This window comes from Halichoerus grypus, chromosome 1 (assembly GCF_964656455.1).
Source record: "Halichoerus grypus chromosome 1, mHalGry1.hap1.1, whole genome shotgun sequence".
NCBI lineage: Eukaryota > Metazoa > Chordata > Mammalia > Carnivora > Phocidae > Halichoerus > Halichoerus grypus.
Genome location: NC_135712.1, coordinates 28,886,219 through 28,910,877, shown reverse-complemented (window position 1 = coordinate 28,910,877; position 24,659 = coordinate 28,886,219). Strand labels below are relative to the sequence as shown.

The 24,659-nt window shown below is 37.1% G+C and overlaps 1 protein-coding gene across 2 annotated transcripts in view; it reads right to left on the bottom strand.

The window, feature by feature from the left end:
• Positions 1-24,659, bottom strand: part of SAMSN1 (SAM domain, SH3 domain and nuclear localization signals 1) — a 127,380-nt gene that overhangs the window by 3,845 nt on the left and 98,876 nt on the right. For both annotated transcript variants that reach the window (XM_078058124.1, XM_078058073.1), the window contains 6 exons: positions 24,382-24,453; positions 19,944-20,093; positions 15,189-15,318; positions 12,553-12,704; positions 9,339-9,545; positions 7,275-7,425 (listed from right to left, as the gene is read on the bottom strand). In XM_078058124.1, coding sequence (XP_077914250.1) covers positions 7,275-7,425; positions 9,339-9,545; positions 12,553-12,704; positions 15,189-15,318; positions 19,944-20,093; positions 24,382-24,453 — 862 coding nt within the window. The remainder of the gene's footprint in view (positions 1-7,274; positions 7,426-9,338; positions 9,546-12,552; positions 12,705-15,188; positions 15,319-19,943; positions 20,094-24,381; positions 24,454-24,659) is intronic.

The following is a 24,659-nucleotide window of genomic DNA, read 5'->3' as shown; positions in this document are numbered from 1 at the left end:
CCAGGCAAATAACACATTGGGATAAGAAACAGTTTGCCTCCAAAATTACAGACTTGCCATGTGAGATATGAGTGCATCTTTTTTTATATCAAAATGTTTCTGATAATATGTTAAGTTAAAAAAATCAATATATATGATTAAGTATTCTATTACTAAAATTATGTGAAGACCTATAGACTTATGCATATAATTCACACATGAAAGTGTTAAAATTTTAGATAGATTTTCTCTATATTTCTCACATCATCTATAATGTCTTATATTTTAATTAAAAAACAAAAAAATTAAAATGGTACAGTTTTTCAATAAAGCCCCTGCATGGTTTGCAAATATTCCAAAGGCTATACATTTTCAAATCTGGGTATATTGGAGAATTATTAAATAATTTGAAAAAGGGTGTTTCTTTATTGCTGCCAGCCAACAGCAGGCATAATCAGAAGGCCAGAAAGCTCATATGGTTTCACTTATTTGTGGAACATAAGGAATAACATGGAGGACATTAGGAGAAGGAAGGGAAAAATGGGGGGGTGGGAATTGGAGGGAGAGATGAACCATGAGAGACTATGGACTCTGAGAAACAAACAGGGTTTTAGAGGGGAGGGGGGAGGAGGGATTGGTTAGCCCAGTGATGGGTATTAAGGAGGACACGTACTGCATGGAGCACTGGGTGTTATACGAAAACAATGGATCGTGGATCACCACATCAAAAACCAATGATGTATTGTATGGTGACTAACATAACATAATAAAATTAAAAAAAAAAAAAAAAAAAAAAGAAGGCCAGAAAGCAACCCCAAACATTTCTGTACTCGATATAATGAAAATAAAATAATTACGTTAAGGGAAAATTATTTAGGAAATATTTTGTCATAAAGAACTAATTTGAATATTAAAATATATTATTTCTTACCAAATTTTTTATGGAATTGTGTAAAGCCCATGGTTCAACATTTTAAGATAGTCATTGATAAAGATAAAAAGTGGCATGGTGATTAGAGTAAAACAGAAGACAGCTAACATAATTATTCATAAAATAATTATATTGGAATTGCGACATTTAATTAATTAAGTATAGGCAATCTCAATTATACTAAAAGTGAAGAAAGCTTTAAGGAATTCAAACTAAACCCTAATTCTGGGAAAAAGTTCTCATATCCTAAAGAGAGAAATCTGTCCTATATTCACATAGGTTTCTTTCTCAACTTTCTTCACCCAAATAATCCAGATTTTGACTTTACTGTCTTGTGTGCCTTAGGTCTGAAGCTTCTGCTTCTTTGGGCTTCTGTTTCTTTTGGGTACTATAAAATAATGCAATCTACAGGGCACAAGAAAATGCCTGGTCAATGAAAGTGCTCAATAAACAATTTTTTTAAATAAAAAGAATGTGATGTTTAGAAGTAGCAACTAAAGATCAAATAAGAAATTTCGTTGAAATTCAAATGAAGATACCTCTTGGCTCTTTGAATTATTGTCCCCTTTTTCTCTCCTGGTGCCATCTCCAAAGAGGAAAAACCAAGCTATGTCATCCTCTTTGAGGATGGCTCAAAACCTCAGCTTCATGTTGGAGCCCCATTTGAGTCACTCAGAACAAAACTCGGGCATTCTCCAGGTATCTACGGCTGTGTTTATTTGTCCAGAGGCAGTGTTGTCCAAGGAGGAACATTCAGTAGACAATATGGCGCAACTCTTAGTTATTTCTGATTTCATCTTAAGCACATCCTTAAATTACCTGAATATGTTAGTTTTATAATAGTGACTTTCTGGTATTCATGTCATTTGAATACTAACCTACATTTGGAAAAACAACAAATGGAAAACAGGAATCCCTTCATGGAATAACAACCAGTTGCTCTTGTTTTCCTGAGGCCGCGAGAGAATAGGAGTTGAAATGATGCTCCCTCTTTTTGCACATCTCTCTTTGCATCTTAACAGCGTAGTCTACCTTCTGATGAGATGTGGGCCACGGAGTGGATCTTTGCACTCACATTCACAGCAACCTCCCCTTGCACCCTGCTGACTGCTTCAGTAAGGGCAGAGGCCCCCTCATCTGAGATCTAATCGCTCAGCAGCACCCGGATGCTGAGCACCCAGATGCTTCTGCCTACTGCAAACACTTCTATCTGTGAGGTGGGATTGCTAGGGACTTGAAGTTTTATAATCAGAAAAAAGTTTCCTTACGATTTACAAGTCTCTCTATTTCCTCAATCTTAATTCATTCCACAAGCATTTGTTGTTTTGTTGTTGTTGTTTTTGTTTTTCATTCTGCAAGTATCTGTAAACCGTCTACTCAGGGCAGGGCACAGAACTAGGGGCTTCGGGGAAGGCATATGGTATTAGAGGATTCTGTCTTGTTTGACCAGGGTAATCATACAATGTCATGCCTAGTACGCAATCATAGCGCAATATAAAAACAAGTACATTACAAGTGCCTTAGGTGACTGAGGTGAAAATTCTACGGACTCTCTCCTCTGGGCACTGTTCTCTGATAGAAGACTAAAAATGTTTACATTTAATTTTGTTGTTTTTTTATTATATAGAATATGGCATCAATCATAAATTAAATCTTCAGGGGAGGTGGTAAAACCAACAAGAAATCTGAAGAAATTGAATTGCATAAAGCTAAACAGCTATAACTAGAAATATATATTAAATATATTTATAAATACATAAAAGTCAGATGCCCGTGTGCCTTCTCTACTGTGTATATGTGGATGGTTAGCCTGTATTTCTGAAAAGCTGTACCTTTCTTGAATCTAGATCCAAATCATACGGCAGGTGGGTTGGAAACACCAGGCATGCATGTCAGGGGCTAGGGCACCAGGCTACCCTGGCACGCTGTCAGACCGACTGCTGGGCTGCTGCTTGGCATTAACTACAAGTCTCCCCTGCCGGCAGCTCGCGGTCCAGGCTCCTGGCTGGGACTTGCCTCTTGCCCTGCGTCGTTTTGGGCACGTCGGCGGGCGGGAAGGCACAACTGGGGATAGTGGAGCAATGTGCAGCTGCTGTGACCACAGCTGGTGCCAACAGCCTGGCGCACAAACCCCTCTCCTCCTCACTGAGCGCTGCCAACAGAGGTTGCAGCTACCTAAAATATATGATACACAGCTTCTAGGACAGTTTGCTTATTCAGTTACTAGGTTGGTTGTTTTTTTAATCTTTTCCCTCCAATTTAAAATGTAATTATTCCTGTGCTTATACGGAGAACAAGCTATTTCCATCACCCGTTTTCCCTGAGGACAATAGTACACATTCTCATCACACTTTTAAGACACATCAAAGTGCCTCTAAATGTGGGAAAAGAGGAACAAGTTCAGAATAAAGAGAAAATATTTACTATAAATAGCAGTTAACTCTGATTATTTGCAAGAGGCATTTATTAGCAAGCAAGGGGGTCCTGAAGGTTGTGTTTATGAACAACATATGCACAAACACGCACACACACACACACACACACACACATTCTCTATTCTTACTGGGAATCTTTATTCAAAGCAAAGAAACCATTTTAAAATTCAGGTGAGAAAGAGAGCAATCCTAATGAGCACCAAATAATTCTTTTGCTCCTTCAAAAGCCGAGTCTCACCCCAATTTTTCTTCTCCTTCTAACCTCATCTAGATTCCCAGCTGAGGGAGCCAGTGACCTAATTCTGCTCAGTTCTAATGCAACATGGGAGCAAATTCAGAATACCTCGGTATTGGCCTTGGAGGGATTGCAGAACCCCAAAGTTGTTATCCTCCTCCAGAGGTAATCCTGTAATCAGTGCTACCACCACTCACCCAGCCCTTCTATCAGCTTGTAGGAGAAACACCTTTACCTCCTGTCAAGCGGTGACCTAAAAAGTGTTAATCCAGTTTACATGTTCAGGGTCAGAGTGGGTACAGTGCTATCTATTTTGGCCTAAGAGAAAAGGAAAATTGCTTGCTCTAAGTATTAGATTTCTGTTTTTGTCCCTGTCCCACTCCCCCCATCCTCTTGGTCCATCTAGATATATTAAAGGCTCACATGGGGCTTGTAGTTTTTCCTCTATCATCTCAAAGCTCTTGTTCTTCAAACAGGTGTCCACTCTCCTCAATTTTTATAGTGAAGGGTTAGTAAAGCAAAACTTTCCAGTTCCCGATCTAAGAAGCATTGAGGTTTTAAATTAGGAATTTATCGACATTCCCCAAACTGACTATATTCAGTGATCAAGATAAAATGCATACATAAAATCCTGGCCAATTTGCATGCTCCATTCTTACACACACACACACACACCCCTATTTTTAACCTATGACTGTGACATGCATTTGTTTTTAATAATATCTTAGTTTTATATAACCATATATTCAAGGTCTTTATCTTTCAAGGTACATGAAGGTTGTGCATTTAATCTTTAGCATGGTTGTAGGAGATATGATTCACAGAGTAGAGAATAGATAAAAATAAGCATGCATGCAGCAGCATGGAGCCGAATCATCAGAACTCACCATCTTATCAACAAATAGAAGTCATTCTTCTTTATTTCTTGAGCAAAGCAGTTTCATACAAGATAAATAGCTTTCAGTCAGAATAGCCTAACATGTAATATGCATCTTTTTGACATGTATATTCTAGTACTACTTTAGACCGTAAGATTAAAATAAGAAAAATCTCAGGGTTGTGTGTTAACAACAAACACTGGTTGCATCGGCATTTTTTTTTTCTATTTTTCACCCCCCAGAATTTGGCTTTGTGTGCGTATATTTGTACATTACTGGTTTTTATTAAATGATCAACTTTTAGTGACCTTCACATACCATTTTCTAAAGTCTTATAAGGGAAATACTTTGGGGGATTTGTACTTTTTTATATCATGCTTTGGAGATACTGTGTTTTGTTTCCAGGGCATAGTAGGATGTGTTTCTAATAGATGTGGGAGACTGGGTTTAGATTTGTGACCTTGAGAAAGCTACTTAGCTACTCTGGTTTTAGTTTCCCCATCTTGCAAGGGAAGCATTTGGGTCAGATGGTTTTTCAAATTGCACCTAGCTCTCATATGATGTTATCTATGCATCATTATTCTTTCATTAACATAGAAAGTAGAGGGGGGATGAGGGGGGTGGAATGAAGAAATTAAGTGGACACCATCCATGGCCCAAGCCACAGCGCTGGACCGATCTTCCCGCTGTGGGTCCAGACTGAGCACTGTTTTATGGCTGAAACCCTTTCTCACCCAGGCTCTCTCGCCCTTCCTAGTCACCAGGCCTGTTGAAATGCGGCCATAGCCGTCTTGCATCTTTCAGGCAGTAATGTTGTTGCAAGGTTTCTGTTCTCACTTACGTATTAACTTCCACTTTCTGGGATGGAAAACTGAACTGAAGCTCCTGAGAAAATTGGCATAGTAGAAAACTTCAATTTTCAGATATTCATTGTTCTTTCTATATTTACCAGTTTGCATGTGTGGAAGAAAGAACTTGGATTTTTATAGCAGGCTGCCTTTGATTAAAACTTCAGCTCTGCTACTTATCTAGCTGTTTTTGGCCTTTTTAAAATTCATCTCTGAAATGTTTTCTCATCTGTGGAATGGACAAAATACCTATATGGATGGTATTACAGAAGAAAAGGAATGTATTTACAAGTGCTCAAAAAATACCTTTTCCCTCCCACTACTTCAACATCAAATTATTCTAGAGGGTATTGACAACGATACTGAACATTATCAATTCCAAGAAATCCACAGAATCTATTTCTTAGCCTCACATTATTTAGTGAGGAGCCATGTTTAGAAATGACAGGGTGTGAAAGAAACTGCCTCATTTACCCCAGAGATATTGCCTCGTCAGTTTACATGGATCAGTTTTGTTTTGGCTTGTACTATTGAGTAAATTGGCTACTTTCTTAAAGTTGACCTTTGTCTGCCTTTGTGACCTCATCCCCTTCTCCTAGCCCCCCCAGTTTCAAAGGATGCATATAAACACCTAGGCCTAAGAGGAAATAAATTCTGGAGGTGTCAAATTAGTCTTACATGTGAAAGCTCTTTGAAAAGGAGGAAGATCTATGCAAACTCAAGACAGTAAGTAAGAATAAAGTGAGATGCAGTTTCTAAAAAAGTAAATTTATTCCTGCGAGATAAAAGGCCAGTGTATAAACACGTGCTATGTAACTATGCCCATTTTGGAGCATATGAGACAGGATACAGGAAACCTACTACAAGACAGTCAGGAGGCCTGGGTCCTAAATACGACTTTCCTCCTTGCTCTCCATCTGGGCTGTTACTTGTAGAAAGTAGAGTAGCATCACAAACACTGGCCCTGGCTCTCCACAATTTACTATGTGTGTGAGCTTGGAGAAGTTACTTATCTCTCAGTTTCTCATTATAAACACGGGACAGTACTCTCTAACTCACAAAACTGTGGAGCACATTGAAGAAGATAATAAATGTAAAGATCTTGGCTCAAAGTTTTACTCCGAGAACAGGTTCAGAAAAAGTAGTTAATGATTATGAGCAATATTACTTTTGAAAGAGAAAATTGGATTAGATGATCTGAGTTCTTTTTCATCTTTAAAAGTAGCTACATTCCTCTTTCTTCCTTAGAAAATATTCCTTGTGGAGTTTGGTACGTCCTGAGCTCAGGGTTTCAAAAGCCTGACCAGATTTAGTAAGAAGAGCGTTCAGATTGGGCAACTGTAGAAACAAAAGCTATCCGGTCTTTACAAACCCATTGGTAAGTGAATGTGCATGCATTACTCCATCTTCAGTTTATACTTACAAATACAGAGACCCATCTCAGATAATAAAAGTGAGTGCTGAATATTTTTGCAAGCTATTATAACATTTTGAAAGAATACTATAAACACATACAAGATGTGACTATATGGTAATGAAATGAATTTTCCTGTGTGGCGCGAAGGCTCATTAGCTTAGAGCCATGCTCGGCGCTGTTCTACGGAAGTTGGATATGACATTTCTCACTAATGGCTCATGCTGTCACTAAATATTTGTCTCTAACTCCCTCAGTCTTTGGGAATGCAGACATCCACTTGTGTGTAAATTAATAGCTCTGCAGAATCTAAATGAGATGCCCAGAAAAGTCCCTTCATTTTCTGAGTCCAATAAGGGAAAAAAGTCCTCTTCCTAATTATAGACTCGACCAGAGTTGCTGTTTCCAAATAAATAAGAAAATACTTATTCTATGGGAAAGAATGCTTTATGGGATTCTCTGTAAATAAAACTGGGGCTTTGTTTTTAATAATTTTACTATTTACATTGAACTGTGATTTTCAGCTAGGGAGAAAAGTAGGTGTGCACACTTACTTTCTTCATCAAGAAGATTTTCAGCAGCTGATAGTAATCTCATCCTGTCTTCTGGGTTTTTAATGTTTAATTCAATTAGATGACTCTCTTTTATATCCTTTAAATCTTCTAGGGTCTCATAACCGTTGAGCAAAAGTGTTGAGGTATATTCCTATGGGGGAGAAAAAATATGTATAAGATAAACTAGTCAGATTCAAATATTTTATTTTTAGTTCTCTTTAGATTTAAAGAAAGTGTAGAAGTGCGTATGGAAACCAAAGGCACCGATAGAACTTTTGCTTAACTTTACTTTGTACTAGTTCTCCACATACGAACTCTAGGGCATTTAAAAGAGTATGTTAGCGAATTCTCACCTTCTGGAAGGACAAATGTAAAGAAGAAATAATTACGTTAAGCCGTGCAGTGCTAAATCATGGATCAATTAAATAGCTGGATCATTCATCCCATTTGGCACTTTTTCACTTCTCAAATAGTTCAATTGACAAAGCTAGCGTGTCCTTACATCTATCAATAAAATGCCTCTAAAAGAATAATTATAGTAATATTTCTGAACCTACATCTTGTTTGCTGGCTTGCAAAAATAATTTACCCTCACTAACTTCTTGGGGTAGTTTAAAAGATGAATTTGAAACACGCATGAAAAATAGACTCAGCATTTGGTGAAAGTCATTATATAAACCTAAGGAATTCCAGACTTTCTATTTAATTAAAAGTTTTTATTAAGCATAAAAGCACCGTGGTTAGGAAAAGTATTGTTTTCTTTTCTCAGCATGTATTGTTTGTCCATCATTTGCATCAATATATATTAATTTAAAATTCATAGGCTTCTGATTTCTGAGTCTGTATGTTATTTATGTAACCTTTGTCCTCTCTAACAGAATAAAAATGCAAAGCGAAGTTGAATGCTTTACAGCTTGCTCAAAACTTCCTTCCATTTTACTTGATCATAATTTCAGTATCCTTAGTTTGGTTACCAAAACTGAGTAAAAGGAAGCATAAAAGTTTTAAGTAATTAGGAATAACTACCAGCCCCTTTAAAAAAAGAGAGAGAGAGAGAGAGAGAGAAAGTACCACTTCTTTTAAAAATAATGTCTCTTAGAAGGAGCACTGAATTAGAACAGAGAAACCAAAATCCCCATTCTGACATAATCATCTGATTGTGGGTTCTTGAGTAAGTTATTTCACTTCCTTAGACCTTGGTTTTCTCATAGGTCACAGAGCAAACAAAAAGAAGAAGCAGGGTTTAAACTTTGTACTTCATCCAAGCAGTACCACATTTGGGGGGCAACAAGAAGGCCTAGGTAGTGTGTCTACAGACAGGAGTATAACTAGATAACTCAGGAGAAACAATTAAGGGAAGTTTAATTGGCTATTGCCTTGATGAATTTTGAAAACTATCAAAGTACTGCTGCATTAATATTAGAAATGGGTTGCAAAACAGTAAATTGAGTGAGGCTAGGTAAATTGTATGTATACACCATTTAACGAGGTAGAGATTTCATAAAAATTTTGCTAATATAACAAGAAAATAATTGGATTATAAATATAGACAACACAGTTTCCTTAACATAATCATCATGGGGGCTTAAGGATCACTATTTCCTAAGAAATTGCTTTTGAAACAGTTACATTTAGCTTTCTTCTCTTGACTTGCTTTTGATCTCTGCCCTATAGAAAATGTAATTTTCTTTCCCTGTTTCCTTTCAATTCTCTGGATTTTTACCTTTACTCTTCATACTCTCTTTATCATTCTCATTTACATGTTTTCTCTGGACCTTTTATTCTCCTAAGTATTTTTCATTTTTCACTGCACTTTCTCAACATTAATCTCTACTCTCACTGCTAAGTACCATTAGAGTTTAGTCCAAGGGAGGTTATATCAAGACCTGTCCTTGTGTAATAAAAGTAATAAAGGAGAAATAAGAAGTTTTCTTGGAAAACAGATTTTTCTTTGTTGTAAGTCCTATATATATATTTTTTTACCACGGTACCAGCACTGATCCATTCTCCTCAATTATTCCCTCCAGATGCCACCACCATCAAAGAGGTCACAGGTTTGCTAACCTGAAGGTGAATCCTCTCTAGGAACTCCTGCAGAGTCTTGGATTTTTCTATTCCACTCTTTCGGTGTGCCTTTATTTTCTTGGGGGCTGCTTCCTCTTCGGAGATGACATCCACATAAATAAATTTGAAGTTTCCCACCTTATTGTTCAACATTCCTGTCCACATCCCCATTGGCGTTTTGCAGATAATGTCTATGATGTCTCCTTTCTAAAGACAAAGAAATATACCAGCGAGTTTTCAGAGAACTTTGGTGCTATGACAATTAGTAGAAAGAATGGAATCATAGAAAATTAGAATAATGAGGGAATATGATAAGGGAGGTTACTGATAACAGAAATAAATCTAAGAGAAAATTTCTTTTAAAAGTTCAAGGGAACTCTTTGCTAGTAATAATGAAGAACACTTCAACAAGCTTGAAGAAAAGCTCCTACATGCATTTGATGACATCTTTATGTTTTTGGTATATCAACTTATGAACTTATAATTGTAGGGCACAATGGAATTTACAAAGTACTTTTGCATATAGTGAGTCATTTTATGCCCATGACACACTTCTTAAGTACATATACAAGGTATCTTTATAACTCTAAATATTATGGAAAAGAAATGCAAACATTAAATAACTTCCCAAACTCATGGCAGTCAGTTGTCTGAACTCAAAAAATGATGCTCTCTTCATTCATCTTGTCAAAGCAATAGATATATAGCAAAGCTCAAGCCATCATTCCTGGAGGGGCTCTCAAATGGGGAAGGGAAAGAAAAAGAAGTCTCTGTCCATGCTTCTAGTTCATCTGAAAAATTTACAGTAAAAAACCATCTAAAGTATTGCATTCATCTAAAATCGTGAAACTGTTAAGAGCTTCGTATATCTAAACATGTAACAAAAGTATGTGTGTGTGCACTAAGGATAAATTATGCTACTGAATTATTTCAGAGAAGATAATACTTAGATTGAGCTTCACAACAGAGTTTGGATTGAAATACGAATGAAGCCCATTAGGATGGACAAACCAGTTGGTCTTTTTCTTCATTCATCTCGAAGACTCTGATTGTTGCAGGGTGCCAGTTACCAGCAAGATTAGAAAACCCCCGGGGGTACTTCTTTGTAAAGAAAATTGATTTCTACACAAATACAGTGCCTACATTTAAAAGTCATATTTCCTCCTTTGAGACTTACAAGTTTCTACCCTGGAGAGGACATTATAGATTCTGATACGGGGACTACCCTCAAACAAACAAAACATTAAGTCTGCTACTAAAAATGTCTTTTCCTCATGTTCTATGAATGTGTATTCTTCCATCTAAAACACACATTGTCAATGTGATTAAAAGATTTGATCTTTCTGATTTGTGATCATCTGCTTGTCTGACGTTATGAGCTGTTCATCTGGTTCTTCCTGCCTTTAACCATGGGGAATCAAATCCTGGGCTAGATGGGATCAGCTAAGCAGACCTAGAAAATCCCCAGAAGCTCTAGGGGAGGTTTCTAAGCATGGGAGCTCTATGCTGCATCCTTCCTATTATCCTCTAAACTTATAAAAGCATACGTTCCGGGAAAGCCCACAGGTCACCAAGCAAAGACCCAATTTCATTATGGATAAGACCCTTGATATAAACGATAGCATTCAATCCTCAGTGGTAACTGGGGGATTCTTACTGTGTCCTACAAGGGCTCTACAAATAACACCTTAGACAGCATAAGTGGTGGGGCACTGGTATGGTATTATAGGGAAGGTGAAAAGCTCTCCTGAGTCAAAATGTGTTCAATTTGTTCCCTTCTACACCCTCCCCCAACATTACTAGGCTACAAATATTCCTTCCCCAAAACTTTAACTTAGACTTCAAATCATTTCATAGAAACGACTAAGGAGCTAACTATGGAAAATAATGTTTTCCTCATTCTCCGGCTGAGCTTACTCTGGTTTGTTACAATAGAAGGGATAAAGAGAAGAGCAGAGTGTCTTGAATGTTAAATAATAACATCAATACTTCATAACTTATAATTGCTGGTTAACATTGGCTTGGTGTTGATAGTATAGAAAAGTCATAATTTCTGTCCTTTTAGCTATATCAGTTTGTGTTACTAAAAGGAATAATTTAACATGTATAAAATACTTTAGCACCAAACCTTCTATTTGTATGATTGCAATAGCACCTCCCCTCTAGTGTGAGTAGGACTATGAAAACGATGGATTTCACACCCATGATTATGTTGTATTTTATGGTGCAAGGGACTATGCAGATGTAATTAATGTCCCAAATTAGTTAATGTTGTAATTAAGAGGGAGATTATCTTGGTGTTTCTGACTTTATCAGGCAGGAGCTCTTGAAGAGATTTGAAACATGAGTGAGCTTTTCCCCTGCAGGCTTTGAAGGAGCAAACTGCCATGTTGTAGAGAGGACCATGGCTGGCAACCTCAAGGGTCCGAGAGTGACTCCCAGACAATATCCAGCAAGAAAGCAGGAGTCTCAGTCCTACAACCACAAGCAACTGAATTCTGCCTTGGAAGAGGACCTGAGCCCCAGGGAGATTACAGCTCCAGCTGTCACCTGGATTTTAGCCCAGTGAGACCTTAAGCAGGGAATGCAGTTGGGCCATGACCAAATGTTTGACCTATAGAACTGTGAGGTAATACATTTGTGTTGTTTAAAGTCCCTGAGTTTGTGGAAATTTGTTCCACAGCAATGGAAAACGAATACAGAGAATAAGAGTTAAGAAGAGGGAATTCAGGAGGGAATATCATTGGGAGAAAGATGTCTGGTTATTCATAGCAACTAACTTAAGCACTGAAGTTGCCCAACCAAGTCTGGTTCCCAAGGGAGTTGCTGTGGGGGGCTCTTGCCTGATATCGCCATCTTTTCTCTCTCTCCTTTTAACTCCAGCAAGTATCAGGCAGAGCTGGGCACCTCCAGTAACCTTTGAGGCTTTTGGTTTTCAGAAAAATGTAAACAATTTCTTCTCCCCTGATAGGCTCGGATTCTGCGTTACCTCCGTAACAGCAACTTAGGCTGTAGCCTCAACAGAATCTGATCCCCCATCCCACCTCATGTATTTTGTTCAAATTCTTGCCACAGTAACCCAGTCCTCAGTTCTACTGGGGGGAAGAACACACTCGCCACCCCTCCCCCCCCGCCCATGCTTGTACTTCCTGACACAGATCATACAACCAGTGCTAGACAAACCACACGGAATGCGGATACGATGTGCACACACCTTGATTTTGAGGGAGTCAGTGTCATAGGGGCTTGGTGTAAAATCAGTATGTACTCTGGCACGGCCGCAGAATGGTCCAGAGTAGGGGCCATCATCATCAAGTCGAAAGCTATCCCGGTTACTTGTACCATCTGAACAGCTTGTTATTCCGCCTGATGAAAGCAAAGCAGAGGTTAACAGTTCTCATTGAAGGTTCATAACATTCTGAACCATCGTCTGGATACAGCTAAGCAGGGATAATGCTGAAGCACTGGATGCCAACCTTTTGAGGGGGTTCTAAGTGATGGGTTCCTATTTCTTCTGCCTCCCAGTCACTCTCCATCATTGACCTCTGTCCTCTGAGCCGTTTCTGAACTTTCTCCAGCCAATCTGACCATTCTTTCCTCAACCACTAACCCAAACACCCTCTCACTACAGTCTCTGTGATCTGCTCCAGCAGCACAGTGTTTTGAGCGTTGAACACTTGCTAAAGAGGCAGACGATACAGACTTAACTCCCTACACAGGCCAGACAATTCATCTTGTACCTGTAAACACAGACAAAAACCTATAGCAACAGTTTGACCTTTATGTGCTACTGATCACAAATGGTCAAAGCATAAGACTACAGGGTTCCCTATACTTATCACAATGTAGCTAGAATGCTCTCCCAAACATCCTATTATGTACCAAAAGCCATTTTGAAACAACATCTCTATGCATAAAAGGTAGCACTTTTGCTTGTTGTGTGAATGTGAGGGAAAGAGAAAGTGTGTTCCAGTGTCTGTATTCCCAAGTGGTTCTAAACTTTCTAAAGTGGGCTTTTAAAATTGCTCCAAATCCTTGTTCTCTGGTCCTTTTCCCTTTTGAGTTTGAACCTCAAGGGAAAAAAAGAAAAAAGATTCCATTTTTGCTGCCTGCAGGATGGGGGCAAGAATGGCTCCCAGTGGAAGTAACTCTCGGTTTCTCCACCACTCTCAACACTCTCCACTACTCTCACTTTCTCCTTCAGTGTGGCCTTTCAGTGCTCTGTTCAAAGACAAAACAGCCCTGGTTTCTCCACTATTTTTCAAATAATTATGGAAATAAGGTAAAGAACCTTAGAGATGTTCTATATTGAATATGAACCGTTGTAAGAAAGGGTGAGTTGCATGTAACTAAGAAACTAAGTTGTGTATGACAATAGCTAAGTGGGCCACCATCTCCTTACACCTTCCCTTCCATGGCCACCCCTGGCGCTGGCTTTTCATGGTACATTCCAGTTAGTAAAATTCTACCCACATTCAGCATTACAATTGAGAATTTTAAAACTTCCAGCAGAAGTGAATAGTTATGAAATCTGAATTTCACACATGCAAAAATATATCCTTCAAATGTTTCTACATTAGTTTTTTTTTTTTTTTTCACAAAATAACTCTTCTTCAGCCAATAGGAAAAGTAGGAATAAAATTCAGGATATCTGAAACATCTGGTCTTTGAGATCTATCTTCAAATAACAGAAGCAGTTGATTAAAAAGGAAATGGAAAATAAACCTTGCAAAAAAAGAAAACATTTAAAAGCCCTGAAAAGATCAGAGGGATGTATAACAGTGTACACATAAAAAAGTTATAAGGTGCCCTGTAGTTTCATTCAAATACTGTAGCAGGCTATGTGACTGAAACCTGAACGACTTCCTTCTTGGAAACAATGATTTTAGAAAATCCTTGTTGAACGCATGCTGCTTCCTTTCTGTCACCCGGTGATATTCCTTCTATTTAGTATTTACATTTGTATTTCATTCTTGACTCACTAATGCTGGATGGACACCTAAAAAGTAAATGTGGGAATTGATGCATACGTCCTGCTCTTTTCAGAATACTTCAGGCAAAAAGGAACAGAAAGGAAGGAAAAAGTGAGGACAGGAGAAGGGAAAAAAAGAGAAGAAAGAAAGAAAGGAAAGGAGGGAGAGAAGAAAGGAAGAGGAGAAGGAAGGAAGGAAGAAAAGGAGGAAAAAAGGAAAGGAAGGAGAAAGGGAGGGAAGGAAGAAGAGACAGAACAGGATTTCATTTATCTGAACACGTCAAGTCATTTTAAAAATTTTGACTCAAGATAATGCTAGTTCTCCTAAGCAAACATTTTTATTTTAGGGATGCAGATTTTAGTCACCCAACATGATCTTTTTGAGGCATATCCCCAAGAGTTCTGCCAACTACAATGTTAAAAGTTTCAAAATAATACATAATTCTATCGAATATATTGTGTATCATTTTAAACACCAGCAGCTCTATGGATTCGGCAATCCTACATTTTCACTATTTCTCTTATCAAGTAGCTGGAAACTTTTTGCTAATTTGATAAGCCCCAGAGAAGCCAATCTGTTGTTGTTGGTTTTCATTTGAATTTGTTTCTCTCTCTTTTTTTTTTAATTCCAGTATTATTAACATAACAGTGTTATATCAGTTTCAGGTGTACAGTATAGTGATTCAACACTTCAGTACATTTACACAGTGCTCATCATGATAAGTGTACTCTTTAGTCTCCATCACCTATGTCACCCATCTCCCCATCCACCTCCCCTCTGGTAACCATCAAGTTTGTTCTCTATAGTTAAAAATCTACTGTTTTTAATTAGCTTAGCCCTCCCAGTAAGGATCTTGTCCCTTATTCTATAGGCTTACTTGATGAACTCCGCCCACTGTAGAGACTATCCATGGAGTCACTGGTTTTGAGGGAGACCTTCTCTGTGTGAGATCCAATCATTGGGTCACTGTTCCGATATGGGAGGGCACCCTCTCCATCTTCCTCATCCTTCAGAAAAAACATATCAGAGGTTAAGTGCAGAGAACTGATTTCCATGGAGATATCCACTTGATTTAACAAACAAGACATATTTTAGCAATAAAATACTTAGGAATACATCAGCATAAAATATGAGGGTCATTAATCTTTAGTTCAATTTCGAGCAAAACACGTTATACTTGGAAAAATTCTTTAGATGAAACATTCCACATTATGGAATTCAAATGAAATTATAATAATTCATTTTGTAAATTAGGATGAATATCATATTGAGACTACTTAATCAGAAATGTTAGATTTATTAACATCTATGCTTTATCTGTTAAAGCACTTTTATTTCTTCATGTTCTCCTTATCATCTATTTACCACCATTACTAATCCTTTGAGATCTGATATTACAAGTTTAAATTCTGCATAGTTGTTTCATGTCAGTTATTTGCACCCTATCAGATCACTAGATATGAATAAAACATGCACATTTTGCAATTCTAAAGTGAAGCTTATCTAAGAAGCTTTACAAATCGTCATACCGAGCTTGCACACCTAGTCAAGTGAAAAGCAAATCCTGCATAAAATTCGGAAAGACAGACAATTTCAAAACAAATTACATCTGCTTGAAAACATCTCAAATGTCTTCCATATTTAGATAGTTTGGACAAAACCTATAAATTTCTTAATATTCATCAAAATGTAATTCAATATTCCTCATTTATGAGCATTTCTAAACATCGATAAAACTTCAGAATACATATATGATATATACTCAGTTTGATTCTCTGCTTATACCCATTCCTTCATTCATTTGTTCAGTCATTCAACACAAGTTTAGAGAACACCTTGTAAGGACCTGGCACTGTTCTTGGGAACTGGGGATACCATAGTAAACAAGATAACACGGTCCCTGCTCTAATGAGATACATTTTAGTGTGTTAGGGTTTGTGTGTGTGTGTGTGTGTTTGTGTTTAGTGTTTGGGGAGGTGTGTGTAAACAAAACGCAAAAGAAAATTTCAGGGAATAAGTGCTATGAAGGAAATAAAACAGTGATGTGAGAGGATTAGCTACTGGATTAGGGTTAGGGGAAGATTGGCTGATTTCGATGGAGTAGCCTCCAAAGACCTCCTCTGTAGGGTAATATATGCTCTGAATTCTTGACCTGAATGTTAAGATGTAACTTGTATAAAGAATTGGAGGCAGTTTTCCAAGCAAAAAGAATAGCAAGAACAAAATAACTCAACTCAGAATTAGCTTGGATTGTGAGCGGGAAGACCAGGCCAATGTGGCTGGAGCTGAGTGAGAGCAAAGAGAGTGTTAGAAAATGAGCTCAGAGAAGTACACTGGAGTCAGATCAGGAAGAGCTTTATGGACCAAGTGTAGTGGTCATGGAAATGTGTCACTCAGATCTTTTGCTGTGAGACCCTTCTTTACTGACAGCCCCAGCTACTGAATTCACCATGGTGTCTGCATGGAGGCCATGCTCTCTGCCAGTGACTGAAACAGTGGGGGTACCATTTGAGTCCATTCTGGTGGGATACAGGGCTCCTCTAAAGATTTTTTTTTTTTTTTAATTTATTTATTTGAGAGAGAGAGAATGAGAGAGAGCAAGCACATGAGAGGGGGGAGGGTCAGAGGGAGAAGCAGACTCCCTGCCGAGCAGGGAGCCCGATGCGGGACTCGATCCAGGGACTCCAGGATCATGACCTGAGCCGAAGGCAGTCGCTTAACCAACTGAGCCACCCAGGCGCCCTACAGGGCTCCTCTAATGGAAAACTTTGGTTCAGGGACTATCTACCAGTCTGGCTAACACTTTCTTCCTCTCCTTTCACAGTGTCAGACTTGCATTGTTGTCTGAAGGCTTTCCCTATCCAGTTCTTCTTTCTCTATCCTTCACATTCATTTTCCCCAATAGTCTTTGGTGTGTCCATTGCTTTCTTAGGACCTGCTTCTCAGAGGACTGGCATGAACATACTATAGTAAGGGAAGGCATTGTGAAGGCATTGTAAAATTTTAACCAAGGGGCATGATGTGTTCTGAATTCCACTTTAGAGCCTTCTGGCTTTTGTGTGGAGAATGGCTTTTATGGAGGAAAGAGTGGAAGAAAGATGACCAATTAGGTGGTTTTATGGCAGTCTAGGCAAGAGAAGTTGTTCTTGGTTGGTTGGTTGGTTGTTCTAAAGCAGGAATAGTTTACATAGAGAAATTAGGAGTTTTAGATAAGATTTTGGAGTTTGAGCCAAGAGGAGGTGGTGATGAACTGGTGTGAAAAGTGAGAGAAAAAAGGAATTTGGAATGATTCTTGGGCTTTCTTCTTTCTTTACTTCCTTCCTTCCTACCTTACTTCTTCTCTTTCCTTTTCTTCTCTGTTCTGTTCTGTTCTGTTCTTTTCTCTTCTTTCCATCTAGAGTTATGGCAATGTTGTCTATTACTACTGGGAAGACTGGAGAAGAAACATGTTTTTTGGTAGAGCATGGAGAATTAATAATTCAGTTTTGAATATATTGGGTTCCAGATACCTATTGTACATATAAATGATGATATTGAATACGCAGTTGGTTGGGTTTTTTTTAACATATGTTTAGTTTAGTTTTTTTTTTTAAGATTTTATTTATTTATTTGAGAGAGAGACAGCACAGAGGGAGAGGGAGAGGGAGAGGGAGAAGTAGGCTCCCAATGCAGAGATCCCAGGACCCTGAGATCATGACCTGAGCACCGACTGAGCCACCCAGGCACTCCCACAATTGGTTGTTTAAGTACAACAGATAAGATATCATAGCTAGAGATTAATTGCAGAAAAACAAAGTGATGAGACTAGATGAGATCACTGAGGGGGAGAGTAGACTGAGTAGAGCATCTAGGAATAAGCCTCAGAAGTACTCAATATTTAGAGAGACAGTCTTTCCAAAGCCAAGAAAGGAAACTCTGAGAAAGAAAGAAAGCCAGAAGAATGCTCAGTTAAAGAAACCAAGAAAGAGAATGTTTCAAATGTATTGAAATCATCACTTGTGTCACATACGGTTGAAAAGTAATGTAAGAAGTAAGAAAAATGACCAGTAAATTGAGCCACACAGAGGTTAATATCGATTATGATTACTGTTTTAATGGATTATTGGGGACGGAAGTCCTACTGAAGTGGGTTAAAAAGAGAATGGACTAAGACTTACAGATCAATGTAATAGAATTGAGAGTCAGAAATAAACCCATATATAATTATGACCATGTATTTATTATCAATCGATTTTCAACAAGGGTGCCAAGAAAAAACAACAGTAAAATAATTGTCCTTTTAACAAATTAGTGTTATGACAACTTGATATCCATATTCGAAAGAATGAAGATGGACTCCTACTACACTCCATAGAAAAATTAGTAGATCATACACCAAAATTTAAGAGCTACAGCTGTAAACTCTTGGAAGAAAGCACAGGAGTAAATCTTTGTGAACTTAAGTTAAACAATAGTTTTTTAATTGCAATATTAAAAGTTAAATGACAAAAAAATGGATAAATTGAGCTATATCAAATTATAAACATCTGTGCTGCAAATGATACCATCAAAAGAGTGAAAATATAGTCCACAGAATGGGAGAAAATATATCATATTGCAAATCATATATCTGATAAGGTACTTGCCTCCAGGATATATTTTTAAAAAGCTTAAAAGTCAACAATAAAAAAACCCCAAATAACCCAATTAAAAAATGGGCAAAAGATTTGAGTAAACATTTTTTTTTAAATTTTTTTTAAAGATTTTATTATTTATTTGACTGAAAGAGAGAGAGAGAGAGCACAAGCAGCAGGAACCGCAGGCAGAGGGAGAGAGAGAAGCATGCTCCCTGCTGAACAGTGAGCCCGACATGGGGCTCCATCCTAGGATCCTGGGATCGTGACCTGAGCCGAAGGCAGACACTTACTCGACTGAGCCACCCAGGTGTCCCTGAGTAAACATTTCTTTAAAGACGATATACAAATGGCTCATAAGAACACGACAAGATTCTCAGCATCATTAGTCATCAGGGAAGAGCATATCAAAGCCACATTAAAATTCCACTTCACACCCACCAGGAAGGCTAGCATTGAAAAGACAGTAACAAGTGTTGGCAAGCATGTGGAGAAACCGGAACCCTCACACATTGCTAGTGGAAATGTAAAATGATGCAACTGCTTTGGGAAGCAGGTTGCCAATTTCTCAAAATATCAGATAGTTACCATATACCCAAGAGAAACAAAAGAGTATTTCCACACAAAAACTCATAAATATTTATGGCAGCATTATTTACAATAGCCAGAAAGTGAAAACAACTCAAATGTCTATCAACTGATGAAAGGAAAAATAAAATGTAGTTTATGTGTAAAATGGAATATTATTTGGCAATAAAAAGAAATGAAGTACTGATGTTTGTTACAACATATGACATATCGTTCTTCATATACTACATGTGTGATCTTTCTGAGCCTCCATTTCCTCTATTAACATAGGAGTCATAATGGTTTTTTTCCATCTAACTTCTGAGGGAGAAAATAGATGTTGAAGTCCTTCCTAAAGGACCAAGTAATTCTCTATCTAGAAGAAGAATCTGTTGACTATTAAAAAAAAAAAATTAATAGAAAGATACAAATGATTAGCAGAGTATACTTACCTTTTCCTCAGAAAGGGCTTTGATGTACTTTTTACCCACTTTTTTCTTCATTGTCCAGGAAATAGCTCTCATTTTTTTCCCTAAACCTCCTCCATTACTTGAAGTTTTATTTTGTTCTCCACTTTCATTTATGGGTTCCCCTTCATATACCTAGTTAGAATTGTTTACAAAAGACAGAATAATAAAGCAATAAAAATCATTGATCTGAAAACATTATTAAAGAGAAGATTTCAGATTTGTGGGTTTCCTATGTATTATGTTCAGCAGCCTCCAAAACTTCAATCTGGATATAATACATATTTTTAAAATTGTCCAAGCCTGGTTACATGTGTTACAAACTCAGAAAATAAAACTTGCGATATCGAAGGACCTGAGCTTCACACCTAAAAATTTTTTTTAAAGAATTTTAGTTATTCCTTGAATAGCTGTACAGTAGAGCCAGTTTAGTTTTTCCCATTTTTTTTTTTAAAGATTTTATTTATTTATTGGGGGGGAGGAGAGAGATAGAGCACGAGCAGGGGGAGAGGCAGAGGGAGAAGCAGGCTTTCCGCTGAGCAGGGAGCCCGACGTGGGACTCCATCCCAGGACCCTGGGATCATGACCCGAGCTGAAGGCAGATGCTTAACCAGCTGAGCCACCCAGGCACCCCAGGTTTTCCCATTTTTGAGATGGGCAAAAGAGAATTAAATGACAGGCATATTGAGTGATTAAGTCTACATAGATGGAGATATTTTATTGGGGCCTTTAGAAAGGCTATAGCATGTATTCATGCTTAATGGGCATTAAAATATCCTCTTGATTCTTTAGTAATTGAAATAGTCATTTGTAAAAAAGTTTTGGAGTTAAGTAAATCTGAGAAAGTGCAATTTTTTCTTCTTGCAGGTGAGTATCCCATGCATATTTCCCACATTCTCAAACAATAGTAAATATGAAGTTGGTCTAGCCATTAGTATAGAAATCTTCATGTAATTCATATGTAGTGTATTCTAAGTATTTAACATTATCTGATACTTTGTTTGATTGATTATTGCCTGCATCTCCCACTATGAGGTATGCTCCATGAGCCTAGAGATTTTATATTTTTTATTTATTCTGAACATCTAGAACACTTCCAGGAACATAACTGACACTTGATATTTTTTGAATAAGCAAAACTTCTCATGTAGAACTTTGGAGTGTTTTTTTTTTTTTTTCTTGAAGGACCTATTGGGTTATATATCCTCAATATCTTAGATTTCAAGAAAGGACCCTTAAGGGTCATCTAGTCTAGCATTGCCCACCATTCTTGATGGGTGGACAGACAGATATTTCCTGAATATAAAAAAAATTAGGGGAAACTTCCCTTTAGTTAACTTGAATATTTAATTTGTATTTTTGTTATACTTAAGGTTTATTTATTTATTTTAGAGAGAGAGAACATGCAAGGGGGTGGGAGGTAGAGGAAGGAGGGAGGGAGTCTCAAGTAGATTCCCTGCAGGCCCAGCACGGGGCTGAATCTCACAAGCCTGAGATACGACCTGAGCCGAAGTCAAGAGTTGGATGCTTAACTGACTAAGCCACCCAGGCTCTCCTTGAATATTTTAATAGGAAGGTTTAACCACATAGTTAACAAAATTATTAGTCAATATTATGTTTTACTTCATATCTTACCCCAAATTGCCTATGATAAATACGAATGGACAGCCTATTTAAGTCCTTATTGAACTTTAATTTCTACATTCAAGGTTATAAAAGGCAGATTCTTCGCTTAATTCAAATGCCCTTAATAAAATATAACTTGGAAACCCTTTAAATTTTTAAAATTAGCCTTTTCTTTTCTCTTCTCTCTACTTAAGCTCTATCTTCACTGTAAAATTACGAACTAAAAACAAAACAAAACAACCCATAAAAAAACAAAAAAAAAGAAAGTATATTATTTTATGACTGTCTGTGTTAAATTACCGTTGCCTAAGCTTCAAGAAAGTATCACAAATACTTTTTTTAAAGATTTTTATTTATTTATTTGACAGAGAGAGAACACAAGCAGGGGGAGGGGCAGGCAGAGGGGAGGGAGAAGCAGGCTCCCCGCTGAGCAAGGAGCCCCATGTGGGGCTGGATCCCAGGTCGCTGGGATCATGACCTGAGCTGAAGGCAGAGGCTTAACCAACTGAGCCACCCAGGTGCCCCAATATCACAAATATTTTTAATTTTATGTTTTTCTATTGTTTCTTACAGACGTTTCAAAGAAACTACCTCAGCATATTTTCAACTTTCACATTTTTCCATGTTCTTTTTCATAGCCTGAATCACAACTTTATTAGATATTTATTTACAGTTGTTGTCGTTGTTGCTTTTCTAAGATCTGTCTCTCCCTCTATACTTTAGCCTTCATGAAGTAGGGATTTTCATCAATTGTAACAGTAGTTTTTGAGTGCCTAATGGAAACGCTGTCATAGAGTAGATGCTCAAGAAATACCTGTTGAATGAATGAATGCTGAATTGCTGAAAAATGTGTGAACTACTTTTTCAGGGTCACTAAATTCTTTCACAAATTACTAAGCCACCATTACTAATCAATGGACCTGAATGAGTCTGAGCTACTTTTACAGGTTAACCCTAGAATTATAAACTAAACAGCAGATTCTACTGTGTAGAATCTACAATCTATGTGTGATTATGGGAAATTAAAGGTTTATATAAGATGTGAATTGAGAATGAAATTATATGGGGTTTCTCACTATATACATATATTGTCTTATTTAAAACTAAATAAATGTGGATAAACTATATAGCTATTTATAGGTTTATCCATAAGCATGTGTATATAAATAATATACATATATGTAACGGGGATATATTATACACACATGCATATATGTGTACTAATGGATATATTTATAAAGTAATACTAAATGTCATTCTATTTTCATTTTTTTTTGTTTAGAATATCCATTACTGAAATACCAATATTTAAAAATATTATAGATATATACACATAGGAATCTGAAAAGTATATTGAGAAATTAAATATAACAGGAAAAATTCTTTATAAAATAAACATACAATAATGAGAATGAATAATTAAGAAATACATAGGATCCAAAACCTATTGATCTAAAATGTATCACATGTGGAGTTGCTGAATCAGGTTTAATGATAAACATTATTTTTAATTTTCTCAGTATATATCCCTCCTCTCTACTGTTTGGTCAGTTGTTAAACTTTTCATTAATCACATCACAGTTGGCCTGTCATTTGTGGGATAGTATAACAGAAATGCAAACTTGAAGTCAGACAAGATGTTGAGTTCTGCCTTTGTCATTTATTAACTGTGTAATTTAGAAGTACCTTTACTCAACGAAATGTATTTCTTCATTGGTAAAATAATAATACTAATAGTTCCTACATTAGAGGTAGGTAAGGTGTTTAGTGTTGTGCCTATATCATGATACGTGTTCAATTAAATGTAGATATTATTATTACCATTATTTTTATATAGACTTAATTTTATGGGAAGCTTTCCTTAAGCTGCATTTAAAGTGTTCATGGCTTGCAAACGTGGACGTAATAGTCACCTATGAAGCATAGCAATGCACATGGTAGAAGTGTTGAGTGCAATTGAGCAACCATATGCTCTCCTTGACAAATTTACAACTAAGCCATTTAATCATTAAATTAAAGCAATTACCATCTACAAAAAATTTAACATATATATTGTTTTATGGTGGAAATGCTCAGAAAATTTGGGATTATTTGTGTTCCGTTACATTGTAACTCTCTCTCTCTTTTTTTTTAACACCATTGACTATATTCCCTATGCTGTTATTTTTGTTTTCTGTGACTTATTCATTCAGTAACTGGAAGCCTGTATCATCCTGTCCCCCAACCCTCTCCTCTCTGGAAATCATCAGTTTGCTTTCTGTCTTTTTTAATTTTTTTATTAGCATATAACGTATTACTTGTTTCAGGGGTACAGGTCTGTGATTCATCAGTCTTACACAATTCACAGCGCTCACCATAGCACATACCCTCCCTGATATCTATCCCCCAGCCACCCCATCCCTCCCACCTCTCTCCACTCCACCAACCCTCGGTTTGTTTCCTGAGATTAAGAGTCTCTTATGGTTTGTCTCCCTGTCTGGTTTCGTCTTGTTTCATTTTTCCCTCCCTTCCCCTATGATCCTCTGTCTTGTTTCTCAAATTCCTCCTATCTGTAACTCTCTTCTTAAGTTCATGTTCTGCTTTTCCTAATGTTAGGCTTCTTATAGAGCTTTTTACTTTTTACTTTTAATACCCAGCATGGTAACTAGGTACTAAGTAGTTCTTTGTTCATTTATTACAAAAATATAGGCAAGACTGTGATTTTTAAATATACTTTACTTTGCAAAAGTGATATTGGCTTCATAATTTTTCCTAATGTGTTTGCATAACATTCATAAAGTTGTAATAAAATACTAACCTCAGTTGAATCATCTGGTTTTGAAATGGAGTGATTCCGAAAACGATCAAAATTCCCAAAACTACTGCTGCGCTATAAAATAGGAAAGAGAAAGGAAAGGACATTTAGGATTTGTGACTTTCACTGATAAAATTGCTAAATAGATTAGATTATGGTTCAGTAAGCATCAATATACTGCAAATATAGGATTAAAAAAGCTCTTCTCTCTGGAATATCTAAAGGCAGTGAAAGTATAACTATTATTAACATTATAATATTTACAGTTGACAAAAATGCCT